General features: G+C 40.4%; 1 protein-coding gene across 2 annotated transcripts in view; it reads left to right on the top strand.

Annotated features, from left to right (window-relative positions):
* The first annotated feature begins 2,543 nt into the window (after positions 1–2,543).
* The window catches only part of LOC107730162 (RNA-binding motif, single-stranded-interacting protein 3), a 145,430-nt gene continuing 126,233 nt past the window's right edge, over positions 2,544–21,740 (top strand). For both annotated transcript variants that reach the window (XM_016540927.1, XM_016540918.1), the window contains exon 1: positions 2,544–3,446. In XM_016540927.1, coding sequence (XP_016396413.1) covers positions 3,372–3,446 — 75 coding nt within the window. In that variant the 5' untranslated portion in view covers positions 2,544–3,371. The remainder of the gene's footprint in view (positions 3,447–21,740) is intronic.

Raw genomic sequence — 21,740 nt, 5'->3', positions numbered from 1 at the left:
GACAGCAGATTGGCTGGGCCGGAGCCAGTTGGGATAAACCCCCAGGTGGCGGGACCATGGCCAATGTGGCTGTGCTGAAGTGTGGATGGTACATGCAAAACTACATTTTCACGTGGTTTGAGGAAAATTAGTGGTGCTTGTCTATGCAAAACATTGCACCACAATACTAGAGTGTTGTGGCTGCTTGCCCACCTTCAAGCTATCAGTTAGCTTACCATCTAAACGAACACACTGTTTCATCTGTATAAGCATTAGACTTTAATATTAAATGTGTTAGCTAGAGACTGGTGTAATGAAATAGCACATTAGTGGTAGATTTACATATTTTCATCTACTGGAAAAGAATGTCGATCTTAATATGCTGTTAATATAGTGATATTCTCCATGACACAGACTCTGTTCAATATTGACTACTAAACCAAAACTTAACACTTTACGCAAACAGTAGAGGTCTGTTTCTCCTTTTACGTATTAAACAGGCGTTCGACTGACACTACAGTATTACATCCCTGCTTCCATCCAAGGGACACAATTATCCCATGTTTTTTCTGTCGTCCCACAAATGAGCGCAGCCGACTCTATTTTGCCAGCTGTGCAGCAGTCCAGATGAGAGCATTTTTTTCTTCTTTGGCTTTTTGAGAATGGTACCCCTGAGTTGCAGGGAGCATGTCCAGCTCCATTTGCAGAGTTCTTTGAAGACCATAGCAAGAACAATTACGGCGTCATGGCACCGGCCTCGTTCTGTGTGTGTGTACTCATGCTAACCCTGCACAATCATTCCAGAAAAGCCCCAAAACATCATGCAAATTAAGGAAATAAAAAGGCTATTAATTTCAGCTCCTTCACTTTTCGAAACACATCTGACTGCCCTTCAAACCAATACATACATCTATGTGGAGTAATATGGAATTAACATGCATCACACAAACAGATCTTGATTGGATCTATGCCATTATATATTATTTAATATACAGTATTTTTATAAGTTCATATTTTAATGTATCTGTAAATATAAAAATTACATAAAATATTTAAAAAGAAATATATATTTTCAAAGACAAAAATATTGTCATCAAGAAATTATTGTATCATCATAAGGAATCCAATTTGCCTTGATCCTTTGAGATAAAAGAGTTTGATGCACTATGAAAACACACTGCAACTCAAATCTCCCTAGACCAAAATGACCAAAGAAAACTAAGCTGCAAAAAACAGCTTGCTCTGATTTTCTCACCTTTCAGTCTGATCTAACAGTTTGTGCATCATATTTCTGCATGAGCTGTTTTGTGATCCGGCCACAAAATATAACATCAATAAAGATCACACAACAGAAGTGCGCTTTCTCTCTCTCTCTCTCTCTCCCTTCCTCCCTCTGTGACTCAGCATTCCAATCATAGTGATGAGAGAGCTAGACTCGTACACCTCCCTCTCCCTCTCTCTCTCTCCTCCCGCACTGCAGACGTCTATGAGAACCTGTCCTAATGAAAATGTATTTTTGTCTTTCCCAATCACTGTTTGTTTATTAGGTCTCACATTCCTTTCCCTTTACTGCAGTCTTTGGGCAAAAAAATTGCCATAGCTCTCATAATTACTGCCGTCAGTCTGCAAACACTTTGCAAACACACAGCCTGCTTTTTCTTTTAGCGCTAATTTGTCACGCCCTGAAACTGTCTCTTACGAACAGTCATATCTGCATGTGAACTTTGTATTAAAAAGCACTGGGAAAATCCTGGGGAAAAAATACCTCAACAATGTCAAAACAATGATCAAAGTGCAAACTCAAAGAAAGAGCATATAGGAATGATTAGGGAGAGATTTTTCAGTTACTTTCTTTTTGAGTCCAATTTTTCTGCTGCAAATAATTGGCCACTGCAAGAAACATTATTGCAGAGGTTGTGGAAAACAGCATCTGCTATGAAACTGCATTCTTTCCCAGCACAGCATTTCACTTCCTAGATTTTTTTTGGAATAAGCAACAGTGCTTAAGCCTTATGGAAGACTCTAATTCATGGCCATTTCTGCACTGCACTTATGTACTTGTATGCATGTCAGTGTGTCAGTATGTCAGTGTATCAGCCAATGCAAAGTTACCAGCATGTGTCAGACGCGAGCAAAGAAACATCTTATAGTCATTCATGGTTTATTTATTGAAGAAAGTGAAGTAAAAAATACACTCAGAGGATAAAAAGAAAAGAAAAAGCTTGAAAAAAAAAGGAGATCAGATGAGGTACAGTCTGCGGTTGACCAGTAGGAGGCCTCGGCTCCTTGCTGTGTTGTCCTCAGTCTCCTCCCCCAGAGTGTGAGAGTAGGAGTAAGTCGTCCCCTTCAGCATCTAGTGAAGCCGTGCAGTGGGCGGCAGCTCTCCCATGAGGACAAACAGGGATAGGCTGCTTAAGACACTCCCCTGGCTGGGAGTGGTGCAGCCAGCCCTTAGCCCCACCCACCAGGCTGAGGAGGAGGAGGAACACGGCGCTGCCCGAGCTGATCCCTTCAATCTTCCCCACAGTGTGGAGCAGCCGGCAGCGCGCACACACACTCACACACTCTCACACACTCTCACACAGCCACACATACTCACACTCACTCTCGCACACACACTCGCGCGCGCAACAAAGCAGGCAGTCGAGGGAGGCGTTTAATAAAGAAAAGAACATCACAGAGGAAAAACAGCATTGCTGCACCTGGACTTTTTGGATACTGCAGTCTGCCTGGAGTTTGTGCCGTTTCCTGTGTGCCTCGTAACCTCACGGCTCACATCTGGTCCTGTCAGCTACGCGTGCAGAGATCCAAATCCGACGACTGTCTACATTGCCGCTTTGTGCATCCGCCAGACGCGAACAAAGTGTGCGACTGGGATATCTGACAAGCTCCTCTGGGAACCGACGCTGCACCGACTGTCAGAGAGAAAGAGAGAGAGAGTGAGAAAGAAGGAGCAAGATAGATAGAAAGAGAGAGAGAGTCAAAGTCAGGGCATGAGCAGGAGACTAGAAGCCGGTTTTCTGGAGAAGTGATCACCACAGTGCCCCCTCCTCTTCCCGCACCTCCTTCCTTCCTTCTCTCCTCTCTCCTGTGCCGCTGCTCCTTCTTTCTTTGCGCACACCTCTGCTGCTATCCCATCCTCGTACCTCCGCTCTCCTTCCATCACCTCCTCCTCCCCTGCTCCTGAAGACGGCGTGAAGAGGAGAGGCACGGCACACGCACACTTGCCTGTGTGCCATATCATCTCATTCTCTCTCTCCATCCTTCCTCTGGCTCCGTCCCTCTCGTGGATCTAGCCTCTAGCCGCGGAACCACAAGCAGAGGCTTTTTGAGTTGTTGGATCCCACACGCGAGTCTCTGTATCCAGCCACAGCCAGAAGGATTCCAGCTACATGGGCAAACGCTTGGAACAGCAACCAATGTACCCCCAGTACACTTACTATTACCCTCACTACCTTCAGACTAAGGTAAGGCACCTTGGTTATCTGGTTTTGTGATATTCTGATTGTCTGCCTCACATGCTTCCTTGCATTCACACAGTTCTGACAGATTACTGACACAAACCACATGACCGATATTCGACATGGGCCACTCTCTGGAGGTGCAAGAGTGCCCGTTTATCAAGAACGCATGCATACACTATCGCACGCAAACTCGTGATCTCCAGATTCTCTCCTCTCAGTTGTGTAGCCTGTGGTGGAGGGACTTGAATAATTGCATCCATCTCTCTAAGCCCCTACACCACCCGGACGTGGAGAATTGATTACCATGGGCTGATCGATAGTGCCGAGATGCTATCGGGGTCACTGGTGATCTCGGCCTCCCTCTGTGATTCATGAATGTTTTTATGCGGCGCGCCCCATAAGAGGCCGGCACTTGTGTAACATGTTTGACTGAATGAAAGTAGAGAGGGGGGCTATGATTGGATCAGAGCAAAAAAAAAAAAAATGGCTGTCAGAACAAAGGGCGTGAAGATGCATTTTCCTGATCAACTTGGGGTGGGTAAATTACAAAGTGCAAAAGACGAATGTGAGGGAAGAAAATTTATGGAAAGTCTTTTGGAGGAGTTGCTTGCTCAACGTTGGCCAAATATGCAAGCGTTCCCAAAAGACACATGATAAACGGCAGTGGCCAAGTCACTCTCCATCAGGAAGTGTTTACGACCTCTCTCTTTCCCTCCTTCTACCCGTGTTACACTACCAGAATTTAGTAAGCACTTGGCCAATCTCAGCCTTCAAAATCTCAGAGGAGCTTGTAGAAACAACTTGATTGATGCCCTTCATTGCTAGTCTATACGTGACACTAGCAACAGGCACCGTATTACCCATCAACACACACACACTCCCCACTCCTTGTAGCTGCCTTCAAGGTCATGTCAAATTGGATCTTAACCACTTCCGCTGTCTAATGAGTTTCTCAGGGTGTCTCAGAGGGATGTGGGGGCTCATCCAGAGCATCATGCGATTGTCCTTCTCTTTCGCCGCAACCGAAAGTCCTTACAACAATAACTCACCTTGCTAAATAGGGCCTGTCAAAGAGAATGCATGCATATTCAAAAGGTTCAGAAATGTGCAAAGTATGTTGGTGATCCTTATTGAAGTGGAGCACTATGGTGAACACTGGAGCATCATGGGTAATGGTCAAAGGGGGCCAGTCTGGGAATAATTATTGATCTGTAGATTATTAAAGGAGATGGAGGAGGTTTTTTGGCACTGGGACGGAGTTTCAGATTTCAGATATTCGGTCTCGCCTGTGAAGGATGGGGACCTCATGTGAGCACGGGTCAGCGTGAGTGCGATTGCGCGTGTGTGTGCGTGATTGAGGATGTAAATGGCCTGTTATTAATCTTGATTCTACCGTGCTCTCTGAGTGTAGGCATTCCTCTGCGGGAAATCAATCATGAGGGGGAAGAGGGGCAACTGACTAATAACGCTCTGTGCTCAATGAGAGGCAAATGTTAAGCAGGGGAAATTATGATGTGACAGTAAGCTGTTAATGTCAAGAATCTGTAATTCAGTTAAATTATTATAAAGGCCCTGGTATCAATTACATGTAAATGACTTACTTTCATTGAAGTAGGTTCAAAAGAAAATGAAATGTGGCTGGAAATCCATCCATTGTTTTATAATATGGGTCATAGATATCGCTGAACATTAAATTAGGTGCAAACAATATCAGGCCTTACAGCAAGATTTGTTATACAAAGTGAACAGATTGCAAATGCAGATTAAATTTCTACTTTTCTTCCTGACAATTTAACAAGAAGGTAGTACAGTATCTATCTATCTATCTATCTATCTAAACCTTAAAACTTCACTTCACAAAACTTTTTTAAAGATTTCTTAAAGATTTTTTAAAGAAGGCTTTGTCGACAAAATGTACAGTTTGTCTTGGCAAATTTTGCTTTTCTATTTAAACAATAAAATAAATGTTAAACATTTCGATTAATTAGATTTTACTTCCTTACAATCAAATTTGAATTGCAATTCTTTATCCCTACTGTAGCTCAATTCAAAGACAAGAATTGCATTGGAATTTTAAATCTACAGTACCAATATCACACCACCCCTTCCCTTTCCCCTTGCAGGGATTAGCTGAACATGGGTGAATGTATAAACGTGAGTGTGTGAGCTGAGGTATCCTTGACAGCAGTCATACACCAGTGGGATATAGAATAGAATTTAAGGGAGGTAATTCCCCCCTGGTATTGTGTCAACAGAGGCCAGTGGGGCCCCGTCTTCCATTCAATCAGCAGCTAGAAGTCAGAGCTTTACGGTGTGTGTGTGCATTGATGTTTCGAAAGAAAGGGAAAGGGGAAGACAGCCAGAGCGAGCACTCAAATCCAGAGCCATGAGATTGTGTATGCGAGCAAGTGTGTGTGTGTGGTGTTCGGTTACACTCTGTGGGGTCAGCTTTATGTACAGCAGAAATAACATCCAGTCGGCCATTTAAACCTCTCCTCTCAGTGGGAGTGCACGCTAACTGCCCAGCAGTGAGGTGACACGCGGCTTGCCAGCAACGTTCCCGCTGCATTATGGGAATGGTGCATATATGTGGCTCAGTATATTTCCGCTACTCTCAATGTCATTTAGGATTATTACGTTGTGATATTTACTCCGCTTGTGGATAATTACCAGACTGATGCTTCATTTTCCTCTAGCGCCACCTATTGTTTACCACATGGGTGAAAATGCTCTCATCTCCCCTCCTCCAAACAACCTTGATCTGAATAATTAAACTCGTTAATGGACAAGCAATTTTCGGGTATCAACAACAATTCGATTTTCGGTATTCATTACCAACACTGTCATTAAACAGGTGAAAGGATAGATTAAAATCCACAAGCACACTCAGCCGTTTGACACACAAATTACTGACTGCAACAAATTGAGTAATTTAGCCCTAAAATAAGCTTAAAATTTTGAATAATTGTCTGGTTGTTATTTTTTTTAAATGTGGTTATTCGGTTCATCAGATATCGTTGGAAGACAAAGCCTGACTCCTAATCACTTGCCCAGTCCAGCGTTTTCCCTTTGAGAGTACAATACCATTACTTGTAATAGCATTACTTGATGTTAGGCTATAATACTGTTTCTAAAAAAAATCTAATATTTGGATTGTTTTTACTCTAATGCATTTTTTGCTATTTCAGTTTTTCTTCAGAGTTGCTGTTGGAAGCGATCCATAATGACATACACAGAAACATGAACTTATAAGAGTGCAGGCTTTGTATGCCTGTGTGAATAATACATGTAAACACTTCCGTCGGGAAAGCCTGCACTGTAAAATGCTTGCTGTAAGTGTCTGCCTGTAACCATCGAGTTGGAGATGTCAGATCTGCCTAGAGTGCTAAATTATGCTTGTCCGTGTGTAATTTTTCTGTTAGCATTGGAGTGTGCATCTAAGCCACAAATAGGGCCCTATGAATTCAGTTTGCTTTTTCCCAACCTTCGTGTTGTCTGTTTTCATTTTTCTGGATTCTGTTTTATTGGTTCAATGAAATTTTAATAATCTAAATCGATGTCAAAAAAATTGAATTCATAAAATTTTTAAAATGTGTTACATTTTTAACAATAATATTATCCTATTGTTTTTTCCCCAGAAATTCTGATGTCTTTTAATTTTTCTGCATTTGTTTTTTATTTAATACAAACTTAATAATCAAATGAATGCATAAAACCATGACAATTTAATCTTTAAAATGTAATCAAATGAAAATTCCTTAAAAAAATTTTTTGGAAACAATGTAATGTACAACAGAGGATTACTGTTTAAATTTAATCTTACACTACAAATTGTGTGATATGTGTGAAATACAACAAAGTTAAATAAAAACAAAGTTTAAATAAACTGTACGGTATTATTATTCAATTTATTCATCAAAATTCTGTTTTTATTACTGGATTCCACAGTTCCGTACACATTTTCCACATCGATGAGAATGTAGGGACCTACACAGATCTGGTCATATTTGAAGAAACTCTTACAGTCTATGTTAGGGTTAGAGTCTATTTATATAGTCTCTGCTTTGTGAGGTTGTGAATGTCTTTTCACTCTGAGGTTTCTATTTAATGTTGAACATCAGTAAGTTGCGAGAACAAAAATATAGTGTCACATGACCTCATTTAGTCGGAAAGCACACGTTAAACTACATCACTATGCAGTCTAATATTCAGAAGAGAAATGGTTTTAAATACAAGCATTCATATTTTTAGTCCATCAATGTTCTTCTCTTTTCCTCCCTGTCTTTCTCTCATCTTCCCTCCCTTTTCCTCTCTCTCTCTCCCACTACTGTGTCCTGGGCATTCTCTCTAGCCATCTGTTCAGAGGGGTGAGGTTCACTCTGAAAAGAGGAACATACTTGGCAAACATACCCTCATAGGTTGATAAAATTTTATGCCCAAGATTGTCCTCGTTTCAGGGGTGAAACGCTTTTCATTAGTCACGAACATGAAAAGAAAAGAATACAAAATGCACAAAAGAGCTGTTTGTAGTAGTAGTTCAATATTTTCTGTCCCGTTCTGAAGGTGAAATGTGTTCTAGATTTTCACATCTTGCATCAGAGAGTAATAACTCTCATGCGTATCCAGTCACACAAAACCAATATAAGAATGTGCAAGAAGAAACTTTCATTGTCACTCACACGATGCTGAGTTAAAGTACTTGTACAATAGCACTGATAAAAAGATAGTTCTGGCTGTAAAATCTGATCCGGTGAGACACATAAAATAAACAAACAAAAGACTTCACTTCATTTTCATTCTATATTAACGCACCAAACTATTACGAAAAAACTTAAGTGGCTCATTCATAGCTCCAGTACACTTAATAGAGTTTTCATGTTTTATTCAGGACTCTACGGACCAATGAATTTCCCTTTTCCATGAATCATATAAGGATTTTAAAAATGATCTTGATTTGTTTGCAAGCAGAGGAATGCACACGCATGCGTCATGGTACTCTCATGAACACGTCGAAGACTGACATAGAAGAGAAGATATTGTTGAATTAACTCATTATTTTTGTTTTCTTTGCGTAAAAAATGTATTCTTGTAGCTTCATAAAATTAAGGTTGAACCACAGATGTCACATGGACTGTTTTAACAATGTCTTTACTACCTTTCTGGGCCTTGAATGTGGTAGTTGCGTTGCTGTCTATGCAGGGTCAGAAAGATCTCTTAAATATCTTAATTTGTGTTCCGAAAATGAACAAAAGTCTTACGGATTGTAACGACATGAGGGTGAGTAATTAATGACAGAATTTTCATTTCTGGGCGAACTATCCCGTTAACTTCTGCAGTAAAAAAAAAAATGGCAGCACAGGGCTTGTTCGCATGCAAAGTCTAACAACTTTTACCAAATGTAATGTATGGGAGACAGAGAGAGAGAGAGAAAGTCTCATCACTGCACTAGCAAAAGCACAGCTATTTCTCATTGAGTGACAAAACACACACCAAAGCCTTCATGTGGCCTCCCACAATCTAAGCTCCATGAGGGTAACCACAAAAACTCCAACATGACAGATACTCTTCTAAATCACTAAGCAAACTGCAAATTTACCACAAGCTTGTTTTTTCCTTTAATCGAAAACACATAAAATAGTTCATTTTCACTTGAGTTTAAACTTTACGCTCTCGAATGAGTCTCTTGCAAAGCATGCTGGGAACTTAGTGTTAAGTTTCAGTTAATGCCAACAAAAAGTGATGAATGTAGTTTTAACCCAGAAGGATTAAGTTTACTTCCACTTTACAAATTCAAGTGAATTGAAAGTAATGAAATGAAGTTGTGGCAATGTTCAAGAATTGTTAGCTCATTTGAATTAAAGGGATAGTTCACTCAAAAATGAAAATTCTATCATTTACTCATCCATTTGAAAAGGTTTAACTGTTTTTGTCCATACAATGAAAGTCAGTGATGTCCAAAACTACAGCCCTCACTGACTGTCACGGTATGGGCAAACAAACAGACACAATTTTCAAAATATCTTCATCTGTGTTCCCTAAAATAAGAAAGTTATACAGGTTTAAAACAATATGAGGGTGAATAAATAATGGCAGAATGTTCATTTTTGAATGAAACCCTTTAAAGGGATATTTCACCCAAAAATGGAAATTTTGTCATCATTTACTCACCCTCGTGTCGTTCCTGTATGAGTTTCTTTCTTATGTTGAACATAAAAGATGATATTTTGAAAAATGCTGGTAATCAAACAGTTGATGGTCCCCTTTGACTTCCATAGTATTTCTTTCCCCACTATGGAAGTCAATGGGAACCAACAACTGTTTAGTTCTTCAAAACTTTTCAAAATAGCTTCTTTCGTGTTCCACATAAGCACTTACACAGGTTTGGAATGACATGAGGGTGAGTAAAGGATGACAAAATTTTCATTTTGGGTGAAATATTCCTTTAAGCAAATTGAACAAGTAGCAAAAAGTCATTTTCTGAGTGTGTGGAATAGAAACATACTTATGAACTACACTATTAGGTGCTATACTGTTATATAAAAAGCCTCTTCTGCATGTGTATCTGGTCACTGTCACCTTTATCTGGAACTAACTGCAAGCGAGTATTCATCCATGACCAGCACTCATGTGTGGTCCAAGCTGTAATGGGGCGATCTGAGCTAGCTAGTTGGTTTCTGTGGGCTTGAGAGAGCCAGAGGAGAAAGGCACCGGTCCTGAGGTAATGGCCCTGCTGCATTTTTAATAGAGGACCACTTTGTAACAATCCGAGCCTGATGGTTTCTCCCCTTTTAAGGGCCATGCCATTTCTTTTTTACACACAGCTTGCTTTTAGGCCACTGGCGTAAGTGCTCGACAAAGCCTGTGTTCAGGGATAAATGGTCGAGGAGGAACGAGCCAAAGCCGTGGAAGGCTGCGGCAACACAGGGACTCATCGACGTTTTACCGTTGGCGTTCGATCCAGTTCCTCATTGGCGCTGTTGCTTCTGGGTTTTGCCTCCTTGCATCTTTGAGATAAACATGATTTTAGTTAGAGGCTGAGTGTTCAGCTGTAAATATAGATCTGGTGTGGATTCTGGAAGAAGATAGTGTTTTCTCGGGGAGCAGGGATGTGTTTGATTTGGGATTTTGGAACGGATCAATCATCTAGATGTAAATGGTGACGTATGACGCCATCGTCAGCGGTCACGCATGCATTTGCATGTGTATAAATCTGGTGGTTTAATGAGCTTCGAGTTGTAATTAGCGGTTAGGAAAGCTGCTTTTGCTATGAATTCACACAGAGAGCGCAGAGGAACAGCCTGTGCAGCTTGGCTTCAGTCACAAACGATAACCACACGATTTCAAGAAAAAGAGGAGGGATGTTGGTGGCAGCCTGCTCCTCCTTCACAGTGCAGTGCCTTTCAGCCGCTCCTGTCATCTTTTCTTCTGCCCCTCCCGTGCGTTTTCATCTAGAGACTCATTGGAAAGCGTTTCCCCCTGAAAGCAACCAAGGACAGAGTAGGCGACGTAAGGTGTCATAAATCCTTGAGAACGTGCTACTCGTTCCACGGACCCCACCCCCATGCCCTCATCTCCCGCTCCAACCTTTTCCGTGTCATGAAAAGTCGACGCAAGGACTACGCACACACCTTTCGAGTGTCAAAAGAGCTTCCTATAATAATGTACAGCTACAGTGATTCTAACCCACCATAACTGTATCCAATTCTCCACAGTCTGGCTGAAAATCAGGCCCCCAAAAGGTACATTAAAGACCGCTCTGGGAAAGGCCATTTGTTTTGGCCTCGATTTCAAACCACTGAAGACCGTAAAGATGCCATCTGAAAGGACCCGTTCCTCCCTTCACTTCCCCATTTGGATAAAGACACTTTGGGGTCTCGAAAGTGCCCAGGGAGCGGGTGAAGATTCAATAAAGATTTCCCCAGCCTGTGGAGGCTGCTCGGGGTTGGCATGGCGGCTAGCACGCTGCTTGGGATTAGCTTATGTAAACAGTGCTTTTTGTTGGGTTTCGGTTGAATTAATTTGCTCGCCCCATGTGCTTTTATCAGGATAATTTGTGCGGCAGACACTCAAGACTTGTCCAAACATATCCCCAGGCTCAAGGCTAAATACAGAGCTAGTAATGACACTCAAACGTGTGGCATGCCCTTTTTCCAGACTTCCCATCATGCTAAATGCGACCGCTGAGGTCATATGTTTCCTATTGAATGTCAAGGTGAATCACCGCTCTAATGCATACCAGGGTTGTGCAAAATTCTGAATTGAAGAATCTGCGCCCTTTAAAATTAAGAGGGTGAAATTAAATTAAATTGGCCATACCTCACAGGACCTTGAAATAGAATTACAGGAAGTGGAATTTACTCAATTTCAATTCAGAGAAACAAACAATTATTAGCATTTTGTGAAATGAAGTGCATAAATGCAATAAATATAAAGAAGAATATACAATCCCCCCCCCACACTTTTTATCTCCTTTTTCATTAATTTATACATAATGAATTTTTTATAATTATTTGACTTGTTTTCAAGTAAAAGATTTTTTTTAAATCCTTGAAACTGGATACATTTAAATAAATATTTAAACATTAAATATTTAAATACTTAAGTGCAAAGATATTCAGATAATTCAATGAGACAAATTGCACTTGTATTAAAAATACATTATATGAAAACAAGTCTTAATATCTTGTGCAGTTGTTTCAAGGATTTTTAGAAACATATGCACTGCAAAAATTACTGTTTTTCTAATAAAAAAAAATAAAGTACACATTCCTATAGATGTGTAGCTGTCTAAGACTTATAAAGCCTTCAAGTTTTCAGACAAGGCTTTGCTTGAATCATTTTTATTGAACTTCTTTCAAATTTAATATCAAATTGCAGTTCTGCATCTTATCTGCTACCTCAATTCAAACTAATACAATTCAATTTAAATCTGAACTGGAATTTAAACACATTCTCAATTAAATTCTGAATGCTATTTAATTCACAACCCTGTTAAATTCAAAAATCAAAATGTCCACCTGAGGTGAAGTCTGTTGTAAAAATGGTGATGATTACCCTATGCTTATCCATTTGTTTGTACGTGACTAATATATCCTCAGCTGGTCTGTGGTGGGTTCAGTGAACAGCTGTGCTTGTTAGCCATGGTGAAGGCAGGAGCCTCTTTGATGGTTCAGTTCACTTGAGTGCGTGGATGCTAGAGGTGCTAGGTGGTGGAGAAACCAAGCCTGGACTTATTAGCTGAACTATATCTGTCACACAACAGCACCCTTGATTGCAACTTCTAACGCTCCCTCAAACTGATGTGAGAAGCATAAGGAGAGAAAGAAGGACTGAGAGGTCAGAGCCGTGGCTTAGGGGCTGACGCACAAGCTCTGGGCTACTGAAGTTCGAATCTTAAATTATTTCCTGATACTGTCCTAAAGACAAATGTTTTTGCTTTTTTATGCTTTAGGAAATTTCTCAGATCTTTGTCATAGAAGTATAGAAGTATCAACTTTGTATAGATGTGTCTCCTAAAATTCTGTAAGAGAAATACACCAATGATAAAATTTTTTGGATCGGTAAGTTTTTATTTATTTTTATTTTTTTTGAAAGAAGTCTGTTTGTAATATTTGAATATATTTTAGAATATAATTTATTCCTGTAATTCCTCCAAAGCTGAATTTTCAGCATCATTGCTCCAGTGTTCGGTGTCACATGATCCTTCAGAAATCATTCTAATATGCTAATTTGTTGATCAAGAAACATTTATTTTTATCAATGTTGACAACAATTGTGATATTTAATATTTTTGTAAAAACTGTGATAGATTTCTTTAGGATTCTTTGATCAATCAAGTGTTCAGAAATTACTTTGAAATCTAAATCTTCAGCAACAGTACTCACAAGCCTAATCTAACAGAATATAAACTAACCTACTGAAAAAAACAAAACAAGCCATATAACAACGACCGACTAAATATTCTAATCATCACAGAAGGGAAAACGTGATGAAGTAGCTGGACACACCAACATGCATTCTTAACGTTAACTAGACACGTAATCAGGCTGGAACTCTAGAACTGACGTCCGCGATATCTTTCACAAAGAATTCAATACAAGTCAATAGCTAAGAATCAAATCTCTAAATAGCTTAAAACACACAGCAAGATACATGTAACATCAGGACCGCGTTAGAGCACGAGGTACGCTGGCATGGCGCACCCACACACAATCAGCTCGAGTCCTCAAATACAGCTGGCACGTCACCCGATTGGCAAAACATCATGACGTCATAATGATGATTGGCAGTCACGTCAGCCAGTAAACACTGACCTAGAAGCGGAGCAACAATAACAAAAGGACAGGAGAGCAGAAAGAAACACAATATACACAAAACACACGTGGAACGTAACAAGTATAAATATCTTTACTGTCACATTTGTTCAATTTAATGCATATACTTTCTGAATAAAAGTATTAATTTCTTTCAGGACAACTTGAAGACCCTAAACTAAATTCTAGATATTATAATCAAATATCTAATTCTACAATTTTGGGATTGTAGAATTTTGGATCCTTCAGTCCAGTTTAAAATATATTTGAGATCTCTTCTAAAACTCCAGAGGAGAAAGCTGCAAGATTGCAGTATTTTCTCAGGAGAAACATCTGAGAAGGAAGTCTCTATTTGATGTCTATATAATCTAATTGCCAGGAAAACAATGGAGATGTTATTAGAAATCTCATTTGTGATTGTTACTTCCTGTGGCGCCCTCCCTTTTCTCCTTGTCATTTCCTGTCTCCTCTCTCACCGTCCCTATTAGCAAAGTAGCAAAAAAGCACACAGAGAAGGCCAGAGAATGAACAAGACAAATGCACAAAGAAGTGCAGAACACAGGAAGTAGAGGACGCAGTCCTGACAGGATCCGCCCTAGAGATGCTACAAACAACGTGACCTCATCCTTTGAGCCCCAGCAAACTAATCGGCCTACACGCACACAATAGCTGATTCGATGTGTCTTTTTAAAAGTTTAGGCAGCACCAGAGCACTTTACCGCATTCATGTGCTACATATTTTATTAGCCTCTCCAGTTTTATGAATGATTAAGCTCCTTTGTGTGCGCCACTCGGCTGCAGCCAGGTCTCACCCTCAACTAGATCATGCGTGTGAACCGCTTTTTCTGCGCATGTGTATCTCTTCATAATGTTCTCTCGAAAACAATGGGCCCCTATGGGCCTACACTGCCCAGCGTCCCAGGGTTTTACCCTTCTCGTCCTTTTGTGCTAGCGTGCCTTTGTTTGAAATGCTGGCCTAGACTTTTCCCTCTGCACCGAGATTGTATTTCCCAATGCTGGTCGCCGGGATGAGATGCATTTAGCTGGCTAAAGTGGTGCTAGGCACAAAAAAATAAGTCTTTTGTAGAAGCACAAGCGCTTTCATCTTGCACTGCGGTAGCCAGAAAGCAGAAGGGCCTTTTGGGGGAGGATGTTAAACTTTAAAATGTCTTTTAAACTTTCCAACGCCCGCATCTATATTCTGCTACTCTCTGTCTGACTTCCATCAGCTTCCTTTTCTGTCAAAAACATCTTGCACTTCAAAAAAATAAGGTTAGACACACACCAGTCGCAGTCTCTGATTGGGGTGTCATTATTTCCGCAAGAAACGGTGGGCCGCTTTGACAAATAGGTGAGAGAGGAGAGAGGACACGGGGCATGTCAGGGACGGCGTGCTAATTGCTCTGCGGACACATTCCATAAGAGGACGTGTGTATCGGTGCAACGCACACCAACTTCACACTAATTATCTCACTCACGGCTTAATGGCCGACATTTGTTTAAAGAAAACAGGGATGCCCGTACAAGCCAATTAGAGAGTGTATTGACATTCATGAAGGGATGTCTTTCTCTTTTGTGTGGGTGTTTGCGTGTCTCTTTGAATGGCCGTGTGTTTGTGGGGTTCGGATTGAACTTGCGGACGCCGGCAGGCAGGTCAGAATGAGAGGTCGGAGAGAGTCTTGGGTCACAGTCACTCTAACTGTCCGATGCTAATTAGACTGCAAACGTGCACGCAAACACACACACACACACACTCGAATGCAGTACATCCTAGCCCTACTAATGAGCCTATCACTGTCTAAGAGCAGCATCTCATATCTCTCTCTCTTTCACACACACACACTCGTAGCCTAATGGGCCTGCTCACTTACTGGCCTCTCCTCCCTGATGCACGACACTCTCAAACCATCGAGCGCTGCAGATGGTCTGCTAGAGGAATTCACAGAAGACCAGTGTCTGCAGCTCAACCTTGGCATTACACAGAATAGGAATGAACAGGTCTGATAATGGAGATATATATATAAGATCTAAAATTTATAGGGATAGTTCATCCTCAACCTGAATGACTTTCTTTCTGGAGTGCAACAGAAAAGGTTTCTGAATATCCTGGCCAGGTCAAAGTGAATGAGTACTTGGGCTGCCAAGCTCAAAACTGATACATAAACATCATAAAAGTAGTCCATACAATCCACATGACAGCTTTATGTGAGGATCATACCGAAACATAGGTGAGTGTCAATTTTAATGCATTGACGAGAGAAGCAGTGATTCAAAACTTGAGATCCATCATTCATTCTGCTTTTGTGAACTGAATGAACTAATTCAGGTCTAAAAAGATTCATAATGGTTTTGTGAAACCAAGTAATTGAGATTCAAAAAGATCATGAATCATTTGTTTGATTTGGATCTTTCTGGATCTTAATCATTTGATCCAGTTCATAAAACTGGTCCAAACTATTTGTTACTGAATTGGACTGATCTGGTTCTCAAGTTCAGCTCACTAATGCCGTGATCCAGTTCCAATGGTTAACATCTCACTGGCATCAATAATGGCTAAGAATTTGGCATGTTCATTACACAAAGTTGCTGTACACCAGGAATACAGTACCTTTACAAAATTAGAAATTACATGGTACTCTGATATGCACAATAATATCAAATGATTACCAAAAAACAACATGTACAATGGTAATGGCAATGGCCTTAAAATGGTCCTTCAAAGAATTTCATGGTCTATTCATGGACCTTCAAAGGATTCTATCACAGTACTATCATACAAAATGCATGACACTTTGACACAACCATGGCAAGCACGCACACATGCATACGCAAAGACAGAAAGACAGACAGACAGGTAGATAGATACATAGATTGATCAAAGAAAGAATAAGACAGAGGGACATAACATAAGCTCTCTTTCCTGTAAAAGAAAGGCCACAAGCTGTCTATCTCCCACTGCCAGCCCAGTTAAACTCCTCACGCCTGAGCTGAGCTGGGTTTGCATAATTCAGCAGGCTGGGCAAATCCAGATCTACAGATTATCATGGCTAACAGCACAAAGGCACATGAGAGCTAGACTAGAGATGAAAAGATAAGCGCACACAGTGTATTGCCATGTCTATATCTTCTGTATTGATTACGTCCTTTTATAGCCACTGAAAGTGCTGTTCACACACTGTGCACACAAATTACAGTATTTAGGTCTGTTCTGGGCCACACTTCAGATTTCATACAGCTTTCAGTCAGTTTTGAAACTTTTCAAACCACACCGACACGCTGTTTGACTTGATTCTCTGTCATACCGGCTTGATATTCTGTCATCTCGTAGCACATGCTGCAAATCCTTTTTTCCGCTGCCTTTTAGCTTTTCAAGCAATTCAATTTTATCTCAGCTTTGCGAAATGATCGTTACACAATTTTTTTCCAGAGAATTTTATTAAAGGTCCTAATGGAGGACGCGGTACTGCTGTTGATTATAGGAAAGAACCTGAGTTACCTGAGGCAAATCTAGTCTCCAGAGCAGGTTTTAGCGTAATAGGACAGAGAATCTTCAAAGCCGAGAGTTCTCACAGGCGGCAGCTCTGGTTTTTGCACAAAAGGAAAAGCTTCCTCTGGTCTCCACAGATGTTATCTGGTCAAATAGGCTCTGGTCTTTGTCAAGAGTGTGCTCCTTTTTGAATATACGGCGGGTGTCTGTTGTAAATACCTCACTGTTTCCATTGTGGTGCTGGTTTGTGTTGAACATTGATTTAGGAATTAATCCAATATGAGGAGAAGGTCAGATTGTGGACGGGACACTGTACAGAACAAATTTTGTGGGGCTGCAGCTTTTTGTATCAGTCAAAATTTTAATGAGAATAATTATTGCACAAAATGTTCTTAAAGAAACAGATCACTTAAAAATGAAAACTCATTTCGTTCCAAACCTGTATGCGTGTTGTCCACAAATGAAGAATGTTTGAAGAATGTTCATAGTGATCATCTGCTATGCCCCACAATCCTACAACAAAGACCCAAAAAAACATAAATAGGAGTCTATATAGCTTGTGTTCTTCTGAAGCCATATGATAGCTTTTTGTGAAGGCATAAATAATAATCGTCCCTTCCAATGGGTTGTTATCTCAAGAACTGCTCATTGAAGACTCATAACATAGACATACGTCTTATGGACTTATATGGATGCCATTTTTGAAGCTTAATAGCCATCTATTTAAAAAAAAATGAAAATGGATTTTTTTTTAAATCAGGTTTTCCAGTAAGAATGACCTTAAAAACACGATATAAATTATTATTTACAGTAACAATTTAAATAAGATACATTGAGAAGCAAGACTGCACAAGATAGTAAGACTAGTTTTCATAGATCTTCTATGATATGAAAGTTTTCATTTCACTATGTGACTTACTCCATTGGCAGATTTTTTTTCCCACTTGTTTATAAACAAATAAAAAATTCTGCTAGTGCAGTGAGACAAAATACATTTAAGGTACATTCTTGGAAAACTAGTCTTAATATCTTATGCAGTGTTGCCTTAAAAGTATATTCATTTTATTTCAGGGATTCTAAGATATTTTAAATGAAAATACCTTCTTTTATTAAGAATAAGATTTTTTTTGCAGTCTGATCACTATGAAACACTGCTGTAAAGATCTAATTCAGTCATACTGGTTTGGAACAACATTCGAGTGAGTAAATAATGACAGAATTTTCATTTCAGTCTAAATGATTCCATTTATGCTTTATAAAATAAAATGCAGCTGCAGTTGTCATCAAAGCATGCGGGTTGTGGCCTTTGGTTCAGGTACAACAGTATGAGAGCTGTCTGATATGCAAAGGTGTATACTTTCCAGCGCTTTGGAGTGAATTCCTTGCAGACTCCAGACACAGCTTGAGTCGTTCCAGGTAGGTTTCAATTTCAAATGCATTCTCTCTCTCTCTCGAGTGGAGCGCTGCTCTCTCGCCCTCACGTTGAGCCAGCATTACTGGAAACCAGCTGCAGAGAGACTCCCAGAGGTGTGTGTGTGCCAGGATCACCCCTTACCACCAATTAAACCGCACAGTCTTTTCAAAGAATCAATTATTAATAACAAGAGGTACTTCACAGGGGCCTGCCTCTCTTGTACTCTCTCTCTCTCTCTCTCTCTCTCTCTCCCTCTCCCCCATGTCCTTTTTGGGTCCTTTATCCCTCTTTCTTTCACTCCGTCACCGTTCCGAATCGTTTATGCATCCCTCCCTCTCTCCACCCTGCCTTCTCACCGCACGCAGGCTTTTCTCAGGTAACATTGCTGCATTCCAGAAGAGGACAGTGATACGACTGCATTGTGCTAGACACGCAGAGCTCTAGGAAAATCCCCACCCTTGCTTTAATGATGTTGCAAGGGAACAGCGTGCCATCTACTTCGGTAGCCTGATCAGCGCAAGCATGTGTGTGTGTGTGTGTGTACTGCGAGCTGGTGCACCGTAGCAGTATACGGCTCTTATGGTGCAGTGTTCGACTAAACAGCACTATCATGCTCGGTGCAACTCCTAATGGGTCTAGCGGAAAGAGGCCTGGCTCAAGCGGATGTCCGCCGCCTGTACCATAATTGGCACTTAGACAGTAGGAGAGACAGCGAGGGCCGGGTTAGTACGTGCTGGCAATCGCCCGCGTATACCGCACGATTGTTATTATGCACAAATAATTGGATTTTTCTTTTTTTTGTGTCATTCTATTCCCTTCACTCCCACACTTTTCCATCAAGCGTTTAAAGCAGGCAGGCCACGTTGACATTACACCGAGACTCAACCCTGATTATTTGTATGAATGATCACATTGTGTCCGGCAAACACAAATATCTCAAGAGATAATTACATTGAGTGGGTGGACAAACAACACGGAATTGAAAACAGAAAGAACACTGTCCGTCCCACATCAGACTGTGTTTATAAGTTGAGAAAACACAAGCGGTAAAAACAAAAATCTGGCATTATTTACTCACTCTCATGGCAGGTCAAACCTGCATGGCTTTCTTTCTACTGTGGAACACAAAAGAATTTTCCTGGCCATGGTTTTCAATGTAATGAAAGTAAATGTAGACTGGAGCTGTGGAGCTACAAAGACGAAAACGTCTCCTGAAAGTGGTCCATACAACTTCTGCACTATATTACAAGTCTTCTAAAGGGATGTGTTGTGTATGACAAACAGAATATGAATATTCTCCAGTAGGCTGTTAACTGTTGCATCCAATTCACGGAATCAGTGCGTTAAAGAATAAAATAAATCATTCAGAAGGGTTCTGTGAACTGGATCAACTGATTCATTTAAGGATCTAAAGCTAAATAGCACAAAACACTAGAGCAGACTTTCAGAGAAAAGTTAAATCAGACTGTTCATCACAAAAAGTTATCGTAAGAATACTTGCCATACAGAAGACTTCAAATGTAGTGCAGAAATCATACAGACCAATTTTATGGGAAAGCAAGCAAGCAAGAATGTAAGAAAGAAAAATAGTTTAGAATTAAATGATGGTTAATAGAGTTTAAAAATAAGCTGTCAGAATTTTATTTTTGGATGAACTATACCTTTAAGCTAATTATGCATTGTTTACAAAATCTCCTAGACACACAACAGCAAATGTGTGGTGCCATATAAATCAGTTTATCTTGCGTTGTGACAGGAATTAGACAAGGACAGGAAGGTGGAGGTGCAGCTAAATATTTGTATTCTGCAATCTAATAACCGTGCACATGATATATTGTAACATGACATCCTGTCCGCTTCATATTATGCATCCGTTGTACATGTGTTCAGTGCATGGACTCCACATGGGCTAAGAGATCATCTTAGCTTGCTCATGTCCTACGCCTGGACCACAGCCACGTCCTTGAGTGTGTGCTCTGACACAGCAGCACCCTTGTGGATCTCCCGTCAGCGGTGGCACACCCACGCAACACTACATGCGTCACACCACACAACCGCTGGACATGCATCTATGAGGCTGGACTATTGTGTAGCCTTGTTTAAAATCTAAAATCATCAATAGAAATATACGAAAAAATAATGGTCACCCTAATGGGTGTCAGGCTGGTCGGGATGCTCAAACCCGTGAGGTCTAGGTTTGGATGGTTAGCAGGACCCTGCAAGCCCCTGCTGGTAGATCTTGTAACTACACCAACTGGGGCAAAAAGCTTTTTTTTTTTCATTTTATGCATATTTAATTTAAAAATAATTTAATTGTAATATTTAATTTAATACATTTTAATCTATTAAATGTATATCAAATACATTTACCGTAACATGCAAATATTACATTATAAGCATTTATAAGTAATTGCTTATTTTTGCTCGTCTTTGCATTTTAAACTAAGAAAAATGGCACACTTCAACACTGTATATGCCTGCGCATCGAATTTCAAAACAGAAAAATGTTGTATACCACCTAGCCTAAAGCATCTCTCACCTCCTTCAATATAAGAAAGAAAAAAATTAACCTTTCATGGTAATTTGATATGGCTTTTTAAATCATTTCCAGCACAGACTATGTCTTGATCATCATCTGCACAGCCAGCGTCTGTTTTGTTCCCCTCTTCCTCTGTTATCGATCAAATCAGGCTCCAGCATTTAGTGAACTGATGAAGGACTAGGTATGAAAATTGATTAATGGCTGCTTCAATGTCACTCGTATTCAGTGACCATTTGAGGGAATATAATACTCTGTCCACAGACTGGCTATCTCTCTCCATCTCAATGTCAGCATCAAGCTTAGCTGAGGTTTCTGTAACACCCAGAGAGGGTGACATTGAGACATGGATCTGCGCCTTTTTATCATTTATTTATTTACATCTGAAAGCAAGTGGAAGTGCAAGGCTGTATGGGGGCTACAAAATATAGATCGCATTTGGAGACCACACACACGCGCAAACACACATACACACACTTACTAACATGATGTGACAACATTTGATGATGTGTGATCAATGGAGTGCAGGGCTGATCACTCAATG

This window comes from Sinocyclocheilus rhinocerous, unplaced genomic scaffold, assembly GCF_001515625.1.
Source record: "Sinocyclocheilus rhinocerous isolate Xijiao unplaced genomic scaffold, SAMN03320098_v1.1 scaffold2448, whole genome shotgun sequence".
Classification (NCBI taxonomy): Eukaryota; Metazoa; Chordata; class Actinopteri; order Cypriniformes; family Cyprinidae; genus Sinocyclocheilus; species Sinocyclocheilus rhinocerous.
Note: the sequence above shows the minus strand (reverse complement) of the source record. Positions and strands in the feature narration are given on the sequence as shown.